The sequence below is a fragment of the Protomyctophum bolini genome (genome assembly GCF_963924005.1).
Source record: "Protomyctophum bolini genome assembly, chromosome: 6".
Classification (NCBI taxonomy): domain Eukaryota; kingdom Metazoa; phylum Chordata; class Actinopteri; order Myctophiformes; family Myctophidae; genus Protomyctophum; species Protomyctophum bolini.
The window spans coordinates 44248893-44274185 of NC_137867.1; the positions used below are offsets into that span (position 1 = coordinate 44248893).

The 25293-nt window shown below is 45.6% G+C and overlaps 1 protein-coding gene across 2 annotated transcripts in view; it reads left to right on the forward strand.

The window, feature by feature from the left end:
* Window positions 1-3103: 3103 nt before the first annotated feature.
* camsap1b (calmodulin regulated spectrin-associated protein 1b) overlaps window positions 3104-25293 on the forward strand; it is a 61053-nt gene continuing 38863 nt past the window's right edge. For both annotated transcript variants that reach the window (XM_080766401.1, XM_080766402.1), the window contains exons 1-3: window positions 3104-3480; window positions 4335-4501; window positions 23123-23385. In XM_080766401.1, the coding sequence (XP_080622527.1) occupies window positions 4336-4501; window positions 23123-23385 (429 nt within the window). In that variant the 5' untranslated portion in view covers window positions 3104-3480; window position 4335. The remainder of the gene's footprint in view (window positions 3481-4334; window positions 4502-23122; window positions 23386-25293) is intronic.

Genomic DNA, 25293 nt, shown 5'->3' on the forward strand with positions numbered 1-25293 from the left:
CAGGGTCAACAGTGAAAAAAAAAAACATAGCAACAAAAAGGACAATAAAAACACACAGATAAAAACACAAACAGTAGAAAAACAGTGTTATAGGTGACCAAATAATCAATCAATAATGATGAAATGCCTGGAAAAACTGATTCTGAACATCATTCTGCCAGCTGTCGGGTCACAGCTGGACCCTTTCCAGTTTGCCTATCGGGCCAAGAGGGGGACAGAGGACGCTGTGGCATGCCTCCTTCATTCCCTTCTCCAACACCTGGATTCATCTTCGGACAATTTTGCCACTATTCTTTTTGTTGACTTTAGTTCTGCCTTTAATACAATTCAACGCCATCATATGATCAAGAAACTGCATCAGCTCAACGTCCCCCCACTTCTCATACACTGGACTCACAGCTTCCTGAGCAATAGACCACAAACAGTTAAAGTTGGTACATCATTTTCATCAACTGCCATCACCAACACAGGGGCCCCTCAAGGCTGTGTCCTCAGCCAATGGACAGGTATGGGAGACAGTCAAACATACCCGTCAAAAGGGAAGAGGAAGGATGGATGGGGAAGGATCAACATATGCGTGACGTAACGTGCCTTCCACCCTTTTGGCGTACCGGATATAATCATTAAGATAAGTTTATGCATGTACTGTGTGTTCTATATGTAAACTCTTCATTTCTATTTTCTAGCCATTCAGTTGCAAAAAATATATATTTGGGGACCCCCAAAATGATTTGGCGACCCCCCCTAGGGGTCGCAACCTACGGGTTTTTTATTTATTTGACAGGGACAAAGCTCATTAATCAACATGTCAGTTTTCACATCAATGTAAATGGGCCAGAGTTAGCCGAAGCTAAATTTCATCTGTAGTCCCTGGGCAGGCTCTTAAAAAATGAATGAATGATAAAAAAGAAGAACAAAGTGTAGTGTGCCTGCACACAACACCATGCGTTGATGCCATGTGTGCATATGTGCAAGCACCCAACACTACGTCCATACAAAACACAATACAATACAGATAAAAGAAGGACAAAGTGTAGTGTGCCTGCACACAACACCATGCGTTGATGCCATGTGTGCATATGTGCAAGCACTACGTCCATACAAAAACACAATACAGTACAATACAGGAACAGATCGACATGGTACAGGGGACAGAACAACGGCAAGTGAAGTGAGAAATGACACCGGTGATGAATACTAAATAGTGCTGATAGTTAGTTACTCATTATTACAAATTTGAGTTGTTTTTAGCCACCTTTTCAGGTTGGATTTGAAGGTCAGATAGTTGGAGGTCTCTCTTAATTCTGTAGGGAGACTGTTCCAGTGATGGGAGGCTCTAACAGAGAAGACTGTTTTACCAAACACACTACGTCTGATTGGCACTTTACAGTCCCCTCTGGTAGTTGCCCTTGTTGTTCTGTCACCACTGTCCGTTCGATCTATGAACTGTTTCAGTGGTGGAGGTGCAAGTCCATTTAAGATCTTAAAAATGAGGCAGGCATCAGCCTCATTTTTGAGAACCCCTGGTCTAGAGCAGGGGTCTCTAAATGTAGAAAAAATGTAGAAAAAAATTCTACATTTAATTTGTGTACTCATCTCATTCAGTTGTGAAAACAGACACTTGGAAAAGAGTATAGGCTAATTTTTATAGAGGGTATGTGCATGCATAAAGTGAATGGAAAATTGAGTGTCAAAGTGAGTCGTTTAATGCAATCATATTTGACTTTTCTGTTTGCATGTATGGACTGTCAAGGCCACACGCATATCCTCTATTGATTAATTGAATACTTTATTAACCTGACCTGAGATCAGATTCATAGGAGGTTTCCACTGGACAAACACTGGTCTGATTAACCCATTCTGACCTGAGATCAGATTTTTTAAAAAATCAGTCGTTCTTCGATTATTCAAAAATAGCAGACCTACAAGCTCGTAGCGCGCCACTCGGTGGCGCGCTATGAGCTTGTAGATCTGCTGTTTTTCAGTAGCTAAAGCATAACATGATGCTAAACACCAAAATGGGTTCCCGGTCAGAATGGGTTAACAGGCTTTGGGCCAAGCCCCTACTAGGATTGTTTCCATGGTGGTCCTCTGTATAATATCGGAATTGGTCAGAATCAGATATCGGCACATATTATGACCCTGCAAATAATCGGAGACCCGGATCATATCGGTCATCATTTCATAATCTTGCTCCCCTGGCCCTATACAAGAAATCAATAGCTTGCAGACCTGCTCCTGTCAGGGTCTCAAACCCAGTGCCGTGTGGCCCAGTTTCCCCAGAAAATCTGCCCCTACCCAACCAGCCCAATGGCTAATTTGGCCCTGGGCAAAGGACACCATACAAGTATAGCTATTTTACTAAGATCATCTCAGAATCCACAACACAACAGGTTGCTTGTTTTCATCCAAGATAGATGTTCCCAAAATCTACTGTTAAACCCTTGGCCCCTAACCTCGTCTCACCAGGCTTTCCACCTCGTAGGAAAACTTGGCCCCACAGAAATGGAACTCTTAAAGAGTGGCAGTGCCACCTAGTGGAGTTTACAGAGAACTGCAGGCATATTTGCCACTTGGCTATTGCTAGTATGGTTTCCTGTTAGGGAAACTAATTAACTAAACCCAAATGCAACGGTAACTCACTCAAATATGAAGTGGGGGGTGGGGGGGGATATTCCCCAGTCCATACATACACACAACTCAGGGTGGCAGTCATATCAGAGCTGACAGGTGAGTGACAGCAAACGGGGGTTAAATGATGAACAGAGGATCCACCAAACACAAAAGTTCTGTTTTTCCGTATCCGCTCCAGACCGGATAGGCATGCTGGCAAAGCTAATCGATCACAGATTTCATTTAACATGGGAGTAACCAGAGCCTCTTAATACATGGCTCTGGGAGTAACTAACGCAGGCGCAGTGCTTTTACCTTTACGACGGGATTCGATCATTAGATTTCTGAGTTGACTGTGGGCAGAACAGAAGGAGTAACCGAGGGACTGTCTGTCGCTGCATTAAGCCTCCAGACCAGTAATAATAATGTCTGACCTAACATGAGGCATCAAAGGAGGCTCCTTTGATTTTAAACGAATACGTGTCGGGTCTACTCCTGGACGCTGCGTTTCTTTGTGTTGTGTTGTATTGTTTGGAATTGGCTGGGGGGGCGGGAGGACGGACGGGTCCATAGGACGGGTCGGACTCGGGGAACACTCTCTACCAGTACCGTGGAGCCATTGGTCACATCACAGGCCGCAGATTGGGGGCTTGTTGCAGGGAGGAGACAGCTCACATCCACCGCCCTGCTGGCCCGCCTGTCCACCGGCCAGCCCGCCCGCCTGTGCCTGTGCCTGCTAGCGGTTAGCTGGCGATAGGATGCATCCAGCAGGCCACCGTACAGCAAGGCAAGCCCTTGGGTGATTTTTATTTGTACACTGCGACGGAGCTGAAGGGTGGATTTGGAGACAACGCCACACCTCTCAAGGTAACGTTAAGAGTCGTTCGCAAAATAAATAAATAATAACAGATCTATAAGCTATAACGCGAAGCAACGCCGGTGTCTAGCTCGTAGATCTGTTCGTTCTGGCAAAGCGAAACACAGGCTAAAGAGGCTATACACACACACACACACCAACATTATAGCTAACGCTAGCCCTTTTAGCCCCCAAATCACATAACCTTATTATCGCACTGTTTGAGCCAATTAAGTTAACATAATGGCAAGCAAACACCTGCTTATGTTATGACAGCCAAGATACGGTGCTGTTTACGATGAGCTATTGTGCAGCCACGTTTAAACTTGAACGAAGGAAATAATATGCAAAAGCATTCGTTATGTATGTGTCAGCAGGTGCCTCAAATAATAGTACATGTAATAATTATGCTCCAGCAGGCCATGGATGGTGGGAGTCTGTCTGTCTGTTTGTCTGTCTCAATTATTGTATGAGTCTCCTGCTGAACTATAACTAAGGTGATGTGTTCATGTGATGAGTGGGGACATGTTGTTGTATAGTAACAACCAACAGAGCAAGATAAACACCTGCAACTTGATATGCATGTTTTTGAATGATATTATAAAGCTGTGTGTGTGTGTGTGTGTGTGTGTGTGTGTGTGTGTGTGTGTGTGTGTGTGTGTGTGTGTGTTACTGTCCCAAGCTAATGGTGCCATCCCTTAGATTAGAAAGCTATACACTTGCTTGTTAACTAGCATGTGGAGCACTGGAGGCTGCTAAGCTTGAAGCACTTTTGTCTTTTTTTTTTATAACAACCACCTGTCGGAAGTGTTAATTGGTGTATTATTGTATGTAACACTGTGGGCGTTGTGTGTTCTGAATCCAGCATGGATGTGGGTCTGTGTGCTGGTGGAGATGGCACCAAAAGGAAAATGGATTTGGCGGGCGTCGCGGAGGGAACGATGGAAGTTGTACCTTTGGACATGTACGATTCTGCCAGAGCAAAAATTGATGCCAACCTACGGTGGCTGTTTGCCAAAGCCTACGGCATTGGTAAGTTGTCTCATATGCACACACTCACTCACTCACTCACACACACACACACACACACACACACACACACACACACACACACACACACACACACACACACACACACACACACACACACACACACACACCTATTTTTCCATACTGTAGAAGATGTTTTCCCTGGTGTCTTTAAAGATGGAGTGCTGTGATTTTAGTACTTTTTGCAGCAGTCAATGGAGATAACATTACTCCAACAGACCCCTATTATCTAATAGGTGTGGTTATAATATTCAAATATTTCTTCCCTGTCTATTTTTCCTTTCCTCCTGAAAGCTGAAAGCCTATAAGGACCAATCGAAATAACAGCATTTTAGTGACATCATTCATAACCCTAAGTTAACCCCTCCCACATTTTCATACAACAGCTGTGGGCGAGCCTTAAGTTCAGGTCGGGTGGTGCTAAGGTGAAAACCAGGTATACTTAACCCATTCTGACCTGAGATCAGATTCATACGAGGTTTCCACGGGACACACACTGGTCTGATTAACCCATTCTGACCTGAGATCAGATTCTAAAAATGTCAGTCGTTCTTCGAATTTTTCAAAAAATAGCAGACCTACAAGCTCGTATCGCGCCACTCGGTGGCGCGCTATGAGCTTGTAGATCTGCTATTTTTCAATAGCTAAAGCATAACATGATGCTGACACCAAAATGGGTTCCCGTTCAGAATAGGTTAACTGGTGGGTGTGGCCACATAAAAACATAATTTTAACACTTTCTGTACACTTTTTTTTTTTTTTAATCTTCCTAGTATAATCACAGTACCTGATGATCATGTTTTAGGGGGGGGGGGGGGGGAATCACAGCACTCGATCTTTCAATGGAGTACAGTACACTGATGTAAACAAGTCTTAGTGCACTGCTTTTTCTGCTTTTATCCTCGTGGCAGATATTGTTATTGACCTGTACTTTCGTTGAAACGTACCCATTCCACAAACGGACAATACAATTTTCAACCAATCAATCATGCGCAGTACAGTAGACACATCTTCAAAGAGGTGGGGGTAAGGCCGATGTTTTGGTACTGTTAGCTGCCAGCATTTTAACTGAACCTGTGTGTGTTTTGTTGCTGTAGCTGCCAGTGTAGTGCCCCTGTAAAGGGAGCAATGTGTAAATACAAATAAACACAAGACGATGTGCTTCTCCTCCAACGCAAACGGCACTTTTATCTCAATTTCGACAATAATCAGACACGTACATCATGAATACATCGTCTTACAGCAGTATTATTATGTCACGAGCACTACTGTACTAATCATGTGACCTTTAACCCTGAATCATCAAATCACTGTAAATGGCATCAATGCATTCAAATGCAATATTCTGTTACCATTTCAATCATTAACCGTAGTAACAGTCTCAGTAAATACACAATATGTATAGTTAGTAGTAGCATTAGCATCAATAAATGTTCAGATGAACCTCTAATATAATCACACATTCACATGACTTACTTAGAATTACATTCTGTAACAAGTAAAGGCACAATGTCACATTAATTAGGAAAGGCACCTTATATGCTTAAGCATACAGTAGAACCATTACCACACTAGAAGTGCATCAAAGTGCTTAAATGCAATTATAACAAATGCACAATCTGTGAACATACACATGAAATACACTGTTGTTCAGTTTTTAACTAATTATTATATAAATGCATTTCTCATTGTACTGTTATCCCTTTTTAACCATAAGTTATTCTTTTTACTTTTCAAATAACTCTCTTACTCTTTCAAATGAACTCAGTTGTCCATATTATTTTAGCTGTGACAATTGAAATTATTGATGCATCATGTATTAAACATTCACTATTCACCAATGTATTGCACTTGTTCTATAAACGAAATGATTCAGGAATAAATGTAAACATCATTCTACACAACGTGCATGCGACGCAAACCAGTGTATTGCTACCTAAAATGGCGGAGCCGAGTGTACACCCTGCGTCCCTGAAACAATAATAAACCCCGGCAAGTATTTGGTCTGTATTAAACTCTTAAGTGACTATAACAAACAAAAATACAGTTCACGTCATGCACAGTTCTCAATCAATATGTTCGGTTCATACTTTGAGCCGTCTGACGGCAGTTTTACCTGTAAAGGGAGCAATGTGTAAATACAAATAAACACAAGACGATGTGCTTCTCCTCCAACGCAAACGGCACTGGAGAGGAAACGCGCCAGATCCCAGAACGGAAACACTGTGACAGACCAAATCAATCGATCCCAAACACCATAGTCGATCCTAGAACCATCGATCTATGTGATATTGCAAGCAACACAACAATAAATTCCAATCTACTACATACTCCCCTTCAAAATAAATGTCGTCCCCGACATCAGAACAGCAATAATGCAGCATCAACATTTTTTTTTTTTTTTTTTTTACAGTTTTCATTTTTTTCTTCCACATGACAATAACACAATGCTGTAATAACTTGACCTTTCGACCATCTCCGTAACTGGCTTAATCAAAAGTCCATGAATGTACGAAAAGACACTCAGTTGTTTCAACAACAGTTCACGAGTAGTGTGTGTGTATAAGAGTATTCGACTTGATTCAAAGCCCACGAATGTGAGGTGCATATGTTGTATATGGCTTGTAATATGTAGTGAGTGTGTGCATGTCACGTTGTAGTACTCGACTTATTTCAAAGTTCAGGAGCGTAGTGTATGTGTTTGTGGATGTATGCGGCACTCAGCTTATTTCAAAGTCCAGGAGTGTAGTGTATGTGTTTGTGGATGTATGTGGCACTCAGCTTATTTCAAAGTCCAGGAGTGTAGTGTGGAGGTGTATGTGTGGCATTGGGGAAAAGGGGGGATTGGTAACCTTCATTCAGCATCCAGGAACGGTAGACTGGTAGACAAAGGGCTGTCCTGCAGGTATCCACACACCTGCTGCCTGCATGGGTCCATAAAGCCGGGGCACTGGAGGGTACCAGTACATGATGTCGCCTGGAGTTCCAGTAGTATAACAGGCTGGTTGGCCGAGCTGGTCATACGTGAAGACTCTCGTAGCTCGTCTCTCTCTTACTGGTCGCTGATAGTGCTGCGCCTCACTGTTGTCACTTGAAGCAGGTGAGGGTGGTGCTGACAGTCTTTCCTCCATGATAGGCTCTTCTTCACCGTGTATTTCCTCTTGATCTGATGTCTCCTCTTCATCCAGCACGTCTCCTATTTCCTGAGCCTCCTGCTGCGGGGGCATGTCTTGCCGCTGATGCTCAGCATCGTTAACATACTCTCTGTCTGTATCCACAGGTTGCCTCACAGGCAAAGGCTGATCCATTGGCCTGTAGTAGTATCCAAAATCATCGTCGTCACTCACATCATCCTCTTGATCTGTGACTTTCTCGTCTTTACTGGTCTGAGCCGTAGCTTTCCTCTTTGATTTGGCAGGTTGTAGCTGAATCTCTAGAGGCAAGTTATCACATGGCAACAGGAGGTTGCGGTGCAAAATCCTACTTCCTCTTCCATTCCCTTGTTCAGGTACAACTTCATATATGGGCATATCTTTTCCCACCTGACGGATGACTTTGTGGATACTGTCTTCCCAGTGATTTCGCAATTTTCCAGGTCCTCCTCTGGGTGTCATATTCCTTACGAGGACTCTGTCTCCCTCGTGCAATACAGAACTCCTCACCTTGTTGTCATAATTCCGCTTGTTCCTTCCTGCAGTTTTCTGTGCATTTGCAGACGTGATGTCATATGCCTCCTGCATCTGTGCTTTCCATTTTCTCATGTATTCTTTGTGATCTGCAGTCCCTGTCTCAGGAGTCAAGCCAAACAGCAAGTCCACAGGCAATCTTGGAGATCTCCCAAATAGCAAATAGAATGGAGAAAAGCCTGTAACTTCACTTCGGGTGCTGTTGTATGCAAACATAAGTTTGTTCAGTGACTCTTTCCAGTTGGACTTCTGCCTCTCGGTGAGCGTTTTCAGCATTTGCAGGAGAGTCCTGTTCATCCTCTCCACCTGCCCGTTACCTTCAGGGTGATACGGTGTTGTTCTCGAGCCCATCACTCCACAATTCTTCTTTAGCTGTGCCATCAACTGGTTCTCAAATTCGCCTCCCATGTCATGGTGGATCCGCTGGGCAAATCCAAATTTCAGGGCATAATCATTGAATATCTTGTCAGCAACACATTTAGCAGATTTCGTTGTTGTGGCATATGCTTGGGCAAAGCGGGTGTAATGATCAACTATCAACAAAATGTATTCATAGCCACCTTTACATTTGTCTAGATGCAGAAAGTCGATAGATACTAACTCAAATGGCTGTTTTGTGACAATGGAGGTGAGAGGTGCTCTTGTTTCTCTACAGGGCTTCTTCTGTTTAAGACATGCACAACATCGAGACATATAGGTTTCTACCTCTCGCTGCATATGTGGCCAGAAGAAGCGATCCCGCACAAGTGATGTTGTGCGCTCCATACCCTGATGTCCCATGTCGTCATGGAGTTGTCTCAGGACTGTGGTCTTGTACTTTTCCGGTAGAACCAGTTGTGTTCTGGTAGCAGTCTTTCGATGTAGTATGCCATCTCCATCCAAACTGAGTTTATCCCACTCTCTAAGTAGTCGTTTGCTCTGTGCACTGAATGATTTGAGCTCCTGTCCCACAGGTCTTTGATCAGACTGTCTGCAGTCCAACACAGGTCCAATATTCGGGTCGTCCTTCTGTGCCTGACAGATGTCCACTCTTGCGAAGGGTGTAGGTGTCTCCTCTTCTGTTGTTTCACACCCTAGGGCCATCATGCACCATGCTGTTTCAGAGTCTTTTGTTTCTATGGCTTGCACTGTAGCTTGTACTGAGAGGGAGGACATTTCCTCTGTACAATTCTCCATCATTTCCTCGATGTCACAGGGCATCCTGGACAGGCCATCGGCGTCACCGTTCTCTCTGCCTGGACGATATTTGATAGTTAGATGGAAATCTGCAAGTTCAGCAACCCACCTGCTTCCTGTGGCGTTCAGCTTGGCTGTGGACAACACGTAGGTAAGTGGATTGTTGTCTGTGTACACAACACAAGATGAGTTCATCAAATAGTCTCTAAAACGGTCTGTCACCGACCACTTCAAGGCTAGAAACTCTAGTTTACCCGAATGAAGGTGGTAATTCTTCTCCGCTTTGGTCAGTGTGCGAGATGCATATGCTATTACACGTAGCTTTCCCTCCTGTTCTTGATACAACACTGCACCTAGGCCCTGGTTTGAGGCGTCGGTGTGCAAGATGAATGACTTGTCGAAGTCCGGGAACCCGAGGATAGGGGGCTCAACTAGATGATCAATCAATATCTCCAATATCTGTTGGTGCTCATCAGTCCAGGTGATTGGTTTATTTGAAGGCGTCCCTCTGTTCTTCACTTTTCCTCTCGTTGTCCTTGTTTTGCTGTTTTTCTGTTTATCTGCTCCAGGTTCCGCTTCAAGCAGAGCATACAGGGGTCCAGCAATACGGGAGAAGTCTCTGATGTACTGGCGGTAGTAACTTAGCAGACCCATTACTGCCCTACACTCACCCACTGTTTTTGGTCTCTTCTCCTTTAATGCTCTCACGGCGAGTGTATCAGCAGGATCCATTTTACTGCCGTCAGCAGACACAATTCGCCCCAAGTAACGGACCTCCCGCTTGAATAGTTCACATTTACTGGGCTTTAACTTGATTCCGTGCTGCCGGAGTCGCTGTAGTACTGCTCTCACATCCTGTACATGGTTCTGGAACGATTTACTAAAGCACAAGGTGTCATCTAAGTATGGAATGCATATTTCATCTCTCAAGCCCTCCAGACACTCTTCCATGCAACGCTGGAACGCCGCTGGAGCGTTCATCAGGCCAAAGGGGATTCGAATCCATTCATAAAGACCCCAGGGAGTCACGAAGGCTGTCACATGTCTGCTCTCTTTGGCCATGAAGCCCTGATGATATGCTTTCCCTTGATCTAGAAGTGAGAACCACGAGTTTCCTCCTAGGCCATCCATGATGTCTTGCACTCTGGGAATAGGCTGTCTATCAGGGAGAGTTTTCCTGTTCACTTCACGGAAGTCGATACACAACCGTAAACTCCCGTCTTTCTTTCGAACACAGACGACTGGTGATGCATACGGTGAATTGGACTTCTGGACCCAGCCCTGTGCGATGAGATCGTGTACATAGTCTTTCATCTCCCTGTACAGCGGCTTGGGCACAGACATGTAGGTCTTTGCAACGGGTTCAGTGTCTTTCAGGGAAATGCTGAGTTGCAGTCTTTCAATCTGTCCGATATCATCATCTGTTTTAGAAAATGAGGCAGACTCCTCTCTCAACATCTGGTGAACTATTTCCCTCTCAGGCTCGGTAAGGTGACTCAGACTGACAGGCGGGTTCCATAGGTCATCCGCTTTGTTCTCTTCAACCCTGATGTGACTTATACTAACTGGAGGTGGAGGGCGGGACCCCTCTAGGATGGAAGCGGGGTGCACAGTCTGAATGTTCTGAACAGTTCCAATCACAGTTCTTCCTGTTAACACTATGTCATGGGCTGTGGGGTTCTGCACACTTACAGTGATAGAGGGTCTGTTGTCTTTACTCACCCTGACAAGTGTGTCACAAATTTCCAGTCCCTCTGTCCAGCGGGGGTTGACATCGGGCTCAAAGATGAGTGTGGTATCTTCATGTGGCGGATACATTTGTACGTGACACTCAACTTTGACAGACATGTGTTTAGGTATGTTGATCCATTCCTTCTTTGTCTTCACAGTATATTCACTTCTCTGCTCAACACTTACTTGCTGTACAAAGGCTTGAGCTTGCTCTGGTGCAAGGTTGGTGAATGCTGTCCTCACTGTGTGGCTCAGGCGTTCAGGAGCATTGGACTGTTTCAATTCACTGTCTATAATGAGCTCAATGACATTGGACCCAATGATTGGTCGACCAAGCTTGTTACCCTTCATTACAAGAGTGGGAACAGTAACGGTAGTGGTAGGTGCCCCCCCTGAAGCTAAACTGAAAGTTACCTCCACCCAGCCTACATATGGCATGTTCTCTCCATTAGCTGCAACAATATCTAAAGGGTTTGCCCTGTCCAAAATCTCAGAAATGTCTCTTAGTCTTGTGCGTGGCAGATGTTCTTCTTTCCATAGCTCATCAATGATTGTCACTTGAGAACCTGAGTCCCACAGAGCCTGAACCTCTTGGCCTTGAATGTGACAGTCGATCAGATACTTTTTACCCACTAGTGGAGCTACTTGGCCCTTCCTCTCTCGTCGGGTGGCAGCGTTCATCGTCATACAGGAGAGAGGTGAACAATGTTTTCTGTGCACAGTCCAATCATTAATTTGACAAGGTCTAGAACAGTAGAGGGCCTTTTTACATTTTGCACATTGCTTCATATCTTCGCCCTGTTTTCCACAGTGCACACAGTGCTGGGACATGGTCATGTCACTGGTCACTCCCTGTCCCGTGCGAATGACCTCTGATCGTTTAAAGGCTCACCTCCAAACTGTCCTTGTTGTCCTCTTGCTCGACATCCTGCCAGGTAGTGTTCACTGCTGCCACACCGGAAACAATGTGTGCAGTAATCCTCTGTCCCACTCTGTTGACAGCCGAGACATCTTTTCATCCATCCACGGTTTGATGGAAAGCCACGGCCTCCTCGCTGTCCTCCTCGCTGCTGTGGACCATATTGGGAGTTGTATTGGGGCTGTGGTTGTTGTGGGGAATTAGATTGGGGCTGGTTATACTGAGGTTGCCATTGAGGGGTGGACTGTGGCTGCGATTGGCATTGTGCTGGTGTATACTGAGATTGTTGTTGAGGGGGGAACTGGGACTGCTGCATAGACTCTCTCAATTGGGACACTTCAGCTTTAAGATCTTTCAGCACGGCCATCTCAGACCTCATTTCTTCAAGCTGGGCAACTACTGCAGGGGGTAATTTAACTGGGTTCTGTGGAGCAGGTGACTTGTCATTTCTTTCAACAGAAGTGTCACTCGACTGAACTGAATGAATAGTAGTAGGCTTCGACTGTCCTAATAATTTCTTCTTATCCTGCCTCTCTGTCTCATAGGCATATGCAGTGTTCATCCTTTCTAGTAGCAGTTCATCAGAGATGTCAGTCTGTTCCAGATAGGGCTGTAGATCACGCTTGATGCTGTCATTCTGAAGACCAGTTAACACTGTGTGGAGGAACATGTTCTGCACTAGACCTGGGTCATACTTGAGACCTGACTCGGCTTCTTGTGAGGCAAACAATATCTTCTGTCTCAGGTCAAGAGAACGAATGAGGAAGTTCTGTGGTGTTTCTTTGATGCCCTGCACTTCGGATGTCAGCTGCTTGTAGAGATCAGTGGCACTTTTCTCTTGATAATGAGAACGGAGTATTCTTCTGAGTGTGGGGAGAGTTAGGTTAGCTTTCCCCTCTAGATAGCTACGAAGCCCCATGCCAGGACTAATGGCTCTTATCACGGCATCTACTATCTCTAGCTCTGGAACCCCTTTACTTAAACCATGTTCAATTTGACGGGCCAGACTTGAAAAGGTCAGACGGTCTTTCTGCCCTGGCTCTCCGATTTGACCAGCTATTTTAAAATCTTTGTGCCAAGGAGTAGGGGGATAACTGTGGGATGAGCTCTGTGTTAACATCCCGCTAGTGGCTGGGGTTTTGACTTCTCTGCTTTCTGACTTCCCTACCTTATTCTGTTTCTGAGTGGCAGCCAGCTGAAGTTCCAAGGCCTCGATCTCTTTCCGTAGTCTTTCCTCCTCTTGTAACTCTGATCCCTGTGTCTGTTGCTGTGCTAGGGTGGCGGCTTCCTGGAGCTCTGTGATTTTGTCTCTAACTGCTAGCATGCCAGCCATACCCTCATCCTCTAGCTCTTCTATCTCCTCTCTCTGGATATAGTCAGAAACCAGCTTGATGAGCGCCCTGTGACTCTTACCAGTCACATGCTCCCTTGCTCCTCCTGCTATTAGTAAGAACTCGCATAGTTCTGCTAGAGTGTCTCTGGGAAGCTCACATAGCTCTCTAATTATTTCGACCTGTAGTTTTTCCACTTCGGATGACGCCATCTTGGTGCAGTGGGTGTGAACCTTCAGATTGATACCTCTTCACCTAGCGGCAGCGTAGTAGCAGCTCTCCTGGTATGTAGCAATACCTCAGATAGTCTGCCTTCTGCTCACTGATGATCGGGTTACCACTGTAGCTGGTTCACCACGGTGCTCTCGATGACTAGGTTGATTAGAAGAGATGGGTGACGGCAGGGAACTTCTGTAGCGGATAGAAGTGGACCCACGCTGCACACCATCCCGGACGAGCCCCCAAAATGTAGTGCCCCTGTAAAGGGAGCAATGTGTAAATACAAATAAACACAAGACGATGTGCTTCTCCTCCAACGCAAACGGCACTTTTATCTCAATTTCGACAATAATCAGACACGTACATCATGAATACATCGTCTTACAGCAGTATTATTATGTCACGAGCACTACTGTACTAATCATGTGACCTTTAACCCTGAATCATCAAATCACTGTAAATGGCATCAATGCATTCAAATGCAATATTCTGTTACCATTTCAATCATTAACCGTAGTAACAGTCTCAGTAAATACACAATATGTATAGTTAGTAGTAGCATTAGCATCAATAAATGTTCAGATGAACCTCTAATATAATCACACATTCACATGACTTACTTAGAATTACATTCTGTAACAAGTAAAGGCACAATGTCACATTAATTAGGAAAGGCACCTTATATGCTTAAGCATACAGTAGAACCATTACCACACTAGAAGTGCATCAAAGTGCTTAAATGCAATTATAACAAATGCACAATCTGTGAACATACACATGAAATACACTGTTGTTCAGTTTTTAACTAATTATTATATAAATGCATTTCTCATTGTACTGTTATCCCTTTTTAACCATAAGTTATTCTTTTTACTTTTCAAATAACTCTCTTACTCTTTCAAATGAACTCAGTTGTCCATATTATTTTAGCTGTGACAATTGAAATTATTGATGCATCATGTATTAAACATTCACTATTCACCAATGTATTGCACTTGTTCTATAAACGAAATGATTCAGGAATAAATGTAAACATCATTCTACACAACGTGCATGCGACGCAAACCAGTGTATTGCTACCTAAAATGGCGGAGCCGAGTGTACACCCTGCGTCCCTGAAACAATAATAAACCCCGGCAAGTATTTGGTCTGTATTAAACTCTTAAGTGACTATAACAAACAAAAATACAGTTCACGTCATGCACAGTTCTCAATCAATATGTTCGGTTCATACTTTGAGCCGTCTGACGGCAGTTTTACCTGTAAAGGGAGCAATGTGTAAATACAAATAAACACAAGACGATGTGCTTCTCCTCCAACGCAAACGGCACTGGAGAGGAAACGCGCCAGATCCCAGAACGGAAACACTGTGACAGACCAAATCAATCGATCCCAAACACCATAGTCGATCCTAGAACCATCGATCTATGTGATATTGCAAGCAACACAACAATAAATTCCAATCTACTACACCAGCGTTTTAACTGAACCTGTGTGTGTTTTGGTACTTGTAGCTGCCAGCATTTTAACTGAACCTGTTGTGTTTTGGTACTTGTAGCTGCCAGCGTTTTAACTGAACCTGTGTATGTTTTGGTACTTGTAGCTGCCAGCGTTTTAACTGAACCTGTGTATGTTTTGGTACTTGTAGCTGCCAGCGTTTTAACTGAACCTGTGTATGTTTTGGTACTTGTAGCTGCCAGCGTTTTAACTGAACCTGTGTATGTTTTGGTACTTGTAGCTGCCAGCGTTTTAACTGAACCTGTTGTGTTTTGGTACTTGTAGCTGCCAGCGTTTTAACTGAACCTGTGTGTGTTTTGGTACTTGTAGCTGCCAGCGTTTTAACTGAACCTGTGTGTGTTTTGGTACTTGTAGCTGCCAGCGTTTTAACTGAACCTGTTGTGTTTTGGGTGAAGTTATGCAGCAGTCTACATGTTCACATGCTCTGTTGGACAGCATGCCACGCTTTCTCATCGTCTCAGTCTCAGGCTCAGCATACTGATGGTCAGCAGAATGCGCTGAGCTTTCTTTAAGGGGGGGGGGGGCATTGACAGCAAGGGCCCAACAGAAAGAAATATGTGTCTGTGTGCACTTGTGCCAATTCTAATTTCCCCCCATGACACTTGGCAACTGAATTCTTCCCCACTGACTCACTGGATATCTCCCGTACGGATCACTGTGCAGTGGCCTTGGGCAGTCCAGCATGGTGGGACAGTAGCCGCAATTTGCAACACTACATTTTATTTTTATTTTTTTAATAATGGGATGAATCTAAAGTTGCAATACCCTCCATTGATAGCCCATTGATCCAAATAAAATTTCCGATCTGCTTGTAAACAAAGTTAAACTCACCAATACTGCAGCTGTAGGGAAAGCTTCAATTATCCTCTTTCAATCTGCAGAGCGTTTGTTTCATAAAAATGCACCGTATGTTTTGAGCTATACTTTCTGCAGAGAAGTTCCGTGCCATGATTTTATTTGTACGTTTCGGCTAACAGCCTTCGTCAGTGTCAAGGCTGTTAGCGACCCCTTCACCTATTTTACTAGGTTGATTTAACCCATTCTGACCGGGCACCCATTTTGGTGTTGGCATCATGTTATGCTTTAGCTATTGAAAAATAGCAGATCTACAAGCTCATATCGCGCCACCGAGTGGCGCGATACGAGCTTGTAGGTCTGCTATTTTTGAAAAATTCGAAGAACGACTGACATTTTTAGAATCTGATCTCAGGTCAGAATGGGTTCATCAGACCAGTGTGTGTCCAGTGGAAACCTCGTATGAATCTGATCTCAGGTCAGAATGGGTTAAGCTGGTAACGTACCGTAAGTCAGAGTGCAGTGGTCACAAGAAAGACCTCTAGATTCATCCCATTATACAGAATCTAGTATAGCAAATTGCGACTAGGTAGGACTGGAGTTCCCCATAGCAAGCTGATGCCTGGTTGAGGATTAGGTTATTTATTTAAATGTCCTCTGGCTGTAAAATAAAAAGCTGTAGAGCTATTCATTCACACTTCCTATCACAATGGCATCAGTGTTAATAGTAACTGGTGCCATAGGCTAGACTTGCATGTCTTATCTTGTCTAGACCTGTAATGACACTTTTAAGTCATGGCAAGCTTAAGTGAATGATTTAATGAGTGAGTGAACTTGCGAGATTGGTTCGTTTTGAACAAAATGCCTCAAATCATGAACGCAGTGTGCAATTTGAGGTATATTTTTCATGCACATTCCTCCTAGGCTGAGGAAGAAATTCCACCATGGTGACGCTATAATTGTATCCAAAAATCCCACAAATTGGTACACGTGATCTCTATAGTCATGTGGTCGGTTCCGTTTGATTTCTCATATTCCATCCTGATTGAATACGATTGGCTTCCAACGTTTCATGAACACAGCATCCAATTGCGGTGAAACTGTGCACGCATATTCCCACGAGGAAGAAATGCCACTTGACATTTTGCCATGAACGCTCCTATGATGGTGGAGAGTGAGACCTGTGCCCAGAGGGACACTTTTTCTAGTTTCTTGTACAAACTAGCTACAGTATATGGAACTGGTTGAAATTACGTGTTCCTTCCTTCCACGCGCTATGTCCAACCGGGGAAACTCCCTTCTGTCAGGTGAAAAGAAGCATAGTTGTAGATCTGCTATAAAAATTTGACCCAAAAGGTCAGGGATGCCAGGTTAAAAGGCAGGTCAAAGGAGAGCACTGTCATTGGAGGGGTTTTGTTATTGAATGACAACAGTGGCATGATGTCGTCATAGCTTCCATTGTTTATTGCTCAGTATTGACTCGCTCCAGGGCGGCTTTTTGTGAGATCTTAAGCATTCAGAGAGATTCAGTCAGTGTTGGTCTAAAGCCCACCACACACCGTCTGCGACCGTCTGGGCGGCGCGGCGCAGCCTGGAAAATAGAACTGTATTCTATCGGCGCGCCGGGCGGCGCGGCGCGGCGCGGCTCCGCGCGGCGGACGGAGCCGGTGTGCGTTAGGTTCATTGAAAATAATGGAGGCGGCTGTGTGCGCCGCGCGGGGGACGCAGCCGGTGTGTGTCGGGCTTAAGTTAGCGGACTCTGCACACTTTCACGTTGCACTGCTTTGCACGTTCCTTGCATGGCGTGTAGAAGTCTCTACATGTCACCTATCATTTACCTCAGGCTCAGAGGCTCAACTCGGCTAACCTGTGTTGAATGTCGTGACTCAGTCGTAACTCATTAGGCAGATTTAGTAAATGAGCCAAAATGTCAATGGGTTCAATACTATTGAGGCCAGGGATGGGATGGGATGGGCCAGGGATGGGATGGGATGGGCCAGGGATGGGATGGGCCAGCACTGAGACCTAGAATACACAGACCCGATGTTCATAGCAATGCTGCTGTCATTTTGGGCCGATGGCTGACTATGAAGGATGCTTGTTTTCATCTGACTGAGGAGTCTCTAAAATGTCTCGTTAGTCATAAACGAAACCCCGGCATAGAAGGCAAACCAAAGATGCAATATTGCTGGACTAAAATGATGCAATTCAGATGAAGCGACCGGGTGGGGATTTACAGTAGAGCTTTGTGTGTGTGTGTGTGTGTGTGCATGAGTGGGTGGGGGGGGGGGGGGGGGGGGGGCACTGTTCTTGGGTGCAGCTGCAATTATTCTCCCCATCCCATGGGAGGTGAATATATTAAGCTTTTAGTGCATTTCACCCTGTGCCTCATGTGGTGGTGTCCACAGCTTGGTCCATGAAATGCACCACGTTTACATTCATACAGCCTCCACATCATATCGGGGCGGCAGGTTCAGTCGAGTCGAGTAGTCCAATGTTTGTTTATCAGTGTGGTTTCTGCGTTTGGTGTAGGGTGTGTGTGTGTGTGTGTGTGTGTGTGCATGTACGCGCGCACACACACACACACACACACACACACACACACACTCCGGTCTTCATGCCAAGTGGACAGGGCACAGCTGTGTGCCAGACGGACGGACAGACAGACAGACGCAGTTTGGAGGAGTGGGCATACTGTATTGTACAGTTTGGAGGAGTGGGCATACTGTATTGCTGCCTGGTCATGTACATTCTCTCCAGCCTGACGTATGGAGACTGTCATCATTTCCCACAATAGAATGAATATACAGTATGCAGTGTTTATTGCCTACCGTTACAGTATGCTAAAGCCCCCCCCCCCCCTCGCCCCACCCCTTTTCCATTACAGTGAGTAAATATTTCAGCCTGGCTGGTGGTGGCGGCTGGAGGGAGGCGGGGCAGCTGCCACATGACATCAGTGTCTCTGTGTGGAGGCAAGTCAAACGTGAAGACCCAGCCGGGCTAGACGGCTTTTGTTTTCATGCACAATCGGGCCCTCTGTTGTTGTGACGGGCCTGGAGTTGATCTACTCTACTCGACACAGCTCTCCACATTGACCCCACACTGCTGCTGTAGCTATACGCTGTTCCACAACAACTGGGTTTGTTGTTTGTGTATGCATGGCTGGCTGCCAGTTGACCATACTACACACGCAGTGTGACGGTAACCTCGCCTCACCAGGCTTTCCACCACCTCGGAGGAAAGCCTGGTCTCTGTTTCAAAAGTCCGTATGATCCACTCGGGGGAGCGGATGATATCGCTACGTCATGTTGTAGTATTGTTTTGTAGTCGACAGACGGGACCAACGGGCGGCAACTTCCTTTTCCCTCAACCTGACGTAACGATATCATCCGATCCCGACCGGATCATATACCCAGGCTAGTGTGACAGTAGCTCAGGAGTAGAGTCGGACGGTTCCATCTCCGATGCCTTCGATGCCTGGCTTGGTGTCAAAGTTCAAATGTCAAAGTTCCTCCCCGCACATGAGGAAGCGTCCGTGAATCCACGTTAAGAGTCTGGCCCCGTCGGGCTAAGACACTGCACCCCTAACTGCTCCCGATAAATGGTAAATGGTGCTTTTGTACAGCGCCTTTATCCAAGGTGCTTTACATAGATTGTGCATCAATTCACCCATTCACACACGCATTCATACGCCGATGGCGGCGGAAACCATGCAAGGCACTAGTAGCCAGCACATCAGGAGTGTCTTGCTCAAGGACACTTCGACACTAACTCTGGGGGAGCCCGGGTTCGAACTGGCCACTCTACCCCCCTGAGCCACCGCCTCCCTGATGAGCAGAGTGCCTGCTGCCTTGCATGGTTGCTAGGCCTGTCAAAAAAAATCGATTCGAGTTAGAATCGCGATTCTAATGCCGTCCGATTCAGAATCGATTCTCATTTTCCAAAAATCGATTTTTCTAAAAAAAACACAAAAAAAAAAAACACAAATGTACCTGTGCATGCAATGCATTATGGCCTGGGTTTCTGCATAGTGCATTTACTACCAGCTAAGCTAAGCCTGCCAATTGTATTTATTTTACACCTGTTTTAATACTAATGTATTGTTCTGGTATTGAGTGAGAAGAGATTTTGTAACTTTTGTACTGGTTCAAATTTGTGCAAGCTAAATAATTTTCTTACTCTTGGATTTAACCTTTGTGTGTTTAAATCATACTCGTACTAAATGTACTCTGCTTTCATGCCAGAAGACTGGAGTAGATCATGCTAAAATTCTATTTAATTGTTTTTAATAAATAAATAAAACTGCTTTAGAATCGAAAAAATCTTTTTTTAATCGAATCGTCACCCCAAGAATCGGAATCGAATCGAATCGTGAGACACCTAAAGATTCGCAGCCCTAATGGTTGCCTCCGCCACTGGCGTGTCAATTTAATGCATGTTGTAGAGCGCTTTGGCTAGTATTTACCATTTTACACGCCGTAAAAACCTTTTTAGTTACGACGTGGTTTTGTCCGGGGGCGAGCTGTCTCGAAGAGCGTCTGTGTGTTTACATTTGCCTGGGTCTTCTAAGCCAGACTGGTCACATCAGGAAGCAATTTACGCTCATATTTTGACCGTACAGACCCACCGTACAGACCACGTCAGCTCGGAGGGTGACATACCAGTGGTCAAGGCATGCGTATATTTATTTAGAGTGCTTTACAATTTAGGCATTTAGTAGACGCTCTTGATCCAGAGCGATTTACAGTAAACAAGAACACAAACGTACAACATGTGAAATTGTCATCATGAGGTGCCACATCCCAGGTAGTTTTCACGGCTTATTGTTGTGTTGCCTTGTGGCTGTAGAGGGTTATTTGGCCATGCTTGCTTGTCTTCCTGTTTGTGCGGAAGGGAGAGTGCTGACGAGTGGTTCCATTTATCCTATCGGAGAGCACGCACGCACACACACGCACACGCACACACACGCACGCACACACACACACACACACACACACACACACACACACACACACACACACACACACACACACACACACACACACACACACACACACACACGTCACACACAGCTTCAGTTGTGTGACATCGCTGCACACTCTGTTCAAAACCAGAAGGCAGATATAAATGCTATTAACATATTTTTGCTTTCAGTTTCATCTCACCTTCTTGGGTTTTTGCATTCATTAACACATTTTCTAGGTTGACATTGATTTATCTCCTCCCCCCCCCCCCCCCCAGGGCCTGTCTTTATGGTGGTATTCTCTTGTTCTGCATGTGACTTTGTACGCAGAGCAACAGAATCCCTTTTTAACCCATTCTGACCTGAGATCAGATTCATACGAGGTTTCCACTAGGACACACACTGGTCTGATTAACCCATTCTGACCTGAGATCAGATTCTAAAAATGTCAGTCGTTCTTCGATTTTTCAAAAAATAGCAGACCTACAAGCTCGTAGCGCGCCACTCGGTGGCGCGCTATGAGCTTGTAGATCTGCTATTTTTCAATAGCTAAAGCATAACATAATGCTAACACCAAAATGCGTTCCCGTTCAGAATGGGTTAAATAAATATAGGTCATTGTTTTGTTTTTCCATGGTGCCTGGCCTGCAGTATTGTTAAATTGGCTTCACACTGGCAGACCCTACCCTTGTCACCTGAGAAGGCTGTGCTCACTCAGTCTAGCTGTAGCTGTTTCTATCTACAGGCTCACACAACCAAGACATATAGTTCAAGCCATGTATGGCCATATTTACTCAAAGTAAACCGAAACCCGCGCAGAACAAATATTTTAGCATTAGAAAGCCCGGCTGCCTTGCTTTTGACACCGTTGTGACACACGAGACGTCATAATGCCGAGGGCTTATAGGCGGGTTTCTGTATCGTGATAGCTCCTCTTTTCAGGAGGCATTGCATGACAGGATGAAAGAACGTGTATTTGTTGTTGTAATGCTGATGTTGGCGTGGCGATGCGTGACCAGACAACTGACACTGAATATGTGCTCATTCTGAAATCTGAATATGTGCTCATTCTGAAATCTGAATATGTGCTCATTCTGAAATCTGAATATGTGCTCATTCTGAAATCTGAATATGTGCTCATTCTGAAATCTGAATATGTGCTCTTATTCAGCTCATAATAGGTGCTTGCCACTGAGCACTAGAGTGGCCAATTACATTATCATTGTTGGGGTCCCTTTGAGAACCTCTGATATAGAATCATAGAAAGCTGTCATGATTTAGAAGACCTTTTGTAGAATCTGTTCTCGGGTCCTCAAATGGGTTAAACCTCTCAAAGTCTCTCTTGTATCAAAAACATAAGAGTAACTCGAATAGAATTGCGCAATCAACTATAGTAGTGCTGCACGATTCTTCACAAAATGAGATTGCATATTATTAGGTGTCTGAATCTAGATCGCAATCTTTTTTTCCCCCGATTTTAATTGTGCAGCACTAACTCGGATACCAGATCAGTGGCCTTGTGGTTAGAGTGTCCACTGTCCGCCCTGAGACTGGGAGGTCGGGGGTTCAATCCCCGACCGGGTCACACCAAAGACTCCCAAGAATGGGACCCATGCAGTGCCTCCCTGCTTGACACTCGGCATCAAGGGTTGGAGTGGGGGGTAAGTCCCTGCGACATACTAGCGTCATGTCCAGGGGGTGTACTTGTACATCAAGCTGCCTCACGCTACAGAAACAGGAGATGGGCTCCTGCCCCTATGGGCCTCATCATGGCTACTTAACCCATTTTGGGTGGGAACCCCTTTTGGTTTTAGCATTATATGTTATGCTTTAGCTATTGGAAAATAGCAGATCTACAAGCTCGTAGCGCGCCACCGAGTGGCGCGCTACGAGCTTGTAGGTCTGCTATTTTAGAAAAATCGAAGAACGACTGACATGGAAACATAGCTTTTTCAGAAAACCGTGTAGGATGTAGAACTTTTTAGAATCTGATCTCAGGTAAAAATGGGTTACCTCGGATAGGCATCGCTGCAATGTGACGGCATTGGATACAGTTGATACAGCGTGAACTCGGGTCTCGGGTGTGGTGGAATCCAGGCCAATGTGAACGGTGGCCAGCGCCCAGCGGGGGATCCGGGCCATCGTATTCGCCGGCGAACAAACGGTGTGAATGAAACGGACTCTGTGTGTGTGAATCTGCCCTAACTCTCCCCTTGTGCCCCCCTCCCGCCCCCTCCCGCCCCCTCCCGTCCGTCCGTCCCATAGACCACATCCCCGAGGACCTGCGCGACCCCTTCTACACGGACCAGTACGAGCAGGAGCACATCAAGCCGCCCGTGCTCCACCTGCTGCTGTCCTGCGAGCTCTACTGCCGCGTCTGTGCCCTCATCCTGGACGCTGAGCAGGCCGCCGCGCTGCAGGCGCACCTGTCCGTCATCCAGGCCCTGTCCAGGAAGGGCATCTACGTGGTGGAGAGTGACGACGCGCCCGTCACCGAGGGAGACCTGGCCTCCGTGCCCATCAAGATGGTGAGTGACTGGGGGGGTAGTGCTGTCGCCTCACAGCTAGAAGGTCCTGGGTTCGAAACCCCGCTGGGGACGCTGTGGGTGCTGGCGGCGTGTTCTCTCCTCCGCGTCATCAGTGCCCATACCCGAGGCGGGGTTGGCAAAGGGCCTTTCTGTGTGGAGTTTGCATGTTCTCCCCGTGTCCCCTAGGGTAGGTACCCTCACATGTTCTCCCCGTGTCCCCTAGGGTAGGTAGTATCCTAACATTTTCTCCCCGTGTCCCCTAGGGTAGGTACCCTCACATGTTCTCCCCGTGTCCCCTAGGGTAGGTACCCTCACATGTTCTCCCCGTGTCCCCTAGGGTAGGTAGTATCCTAACATGTTCTCCCCGTGTCCCCTATGGTAGGTACCCTCACATGTTCTCCCTGTGTCCCCTAGGGTAGGTAGTATCCTAACATGTTCTCCCCGTGTCCCCTAGGGTAGGTACCCTCACATGTTCTCCCCGTGTCCCCTATGGTAGGTACCCTCACATGTTCTCCCCGTGTCCCCTAGGGTAGGTACCCTCACATGTTCTCCCTGTGTCCCCTAGGGTAGGTACCCTCACATGTTCTCCCTGTGTCCCCTAGGGTAGGTACCCTCACATGTTCTCCCTGTGTCCCCTAGGGTAGGTACCCTCACAAAAAACATGTAGTAATCCTGGTCTCTAAACTGCGTCCCCCTGGCCAGTGGCCAGGGGGACGCGCTACGTCCAAACAGGGAAAGTCAGAAAGCCATGACGGCTGTAGCATTATTTCCTTTTGCAGGATGAAAGTATGCTTTGCAATAACGTTGCGATCTGAATCGCCATTTTGGCTTTTTTCCATCAATGACTGTAAATTTGATTTGTTACCCGTTGAATCGATAGATCCAGATTGACTGTTATACACCCTTAATGTTATAAAGAAAAGCAGGGCCTAAACTTTAACAACATGGCTCACAGCTTTGCACATTCCATATCTCGTCCTTCTCCCCATGCCTTATCTTATTTGGATATTGTTCCCATTTATCTAGCATCTTGGCCGCAGCACTTTGAAGACATTGCAACGCTAATCACATAATGGACCTGTCAAATATAACCTTTAAGTCCCGGGTTGCTTACTTTGCTGTTTCACAGGATAACGTGACATCGATCTATGTATGAGCTTGTAGATCTATGAGTTAACCCATTCTGACCGGGAACCCGTTTTAGTGTTTAGCATCATGTCATGCTTTAGCTATTGAAAAATAGCAGATCTACAAGCTCATATCGCGCCACCGAGTGGCGCGATACGAGCTTGTAGGTCTGCTATTTTTGAAAAATCGAAGAACGACTGACATTTTTCTAGAATCTGATCTCAGGTCAGAATGGATTAATCAGACCAGTGTGTGTCCTAGTGGAAACCTCATATGAATCTGATCTCAGGTCAGAATGGGTTAAAGACTAAAAGGCAAACGGAAATGTATTTATTTATTTGTTCCAATGCCAAAACGACAATGATATCTTAACAAAAAATATCATTATTGTGTATACAGCCCTAGTTTTGGGTTCTGCGTTTGCAGCCTGATTTAGCCCATTCTGACCGGGCACCCATTTTGGTGTTATAGCATCATGTTATGCTTTAGCTATTGAAAAATAGCAGATCTACAAGCTCATAGCGCGCCACCGAGTGGCGCGCTACGAGCTTGTAGGTCTGCTATTTTTGAAAAATCGAAGAACGACTGACATTTTTCTAGAATCTGATCTCAGGTCAGAATGGGTTCATCAGACCAGTGTGTGTCCAGTGGAAACCTCGTATGAATCTGATCTCAGGTCAGAATGGGTTAGGCAAAGAGGCTCCATGGGATTAGGTTGTACAACGCTGTTTTATTCAAATCGGGTGTGATCATTTGACTGCTACTCGTGCTAGTGAGGGC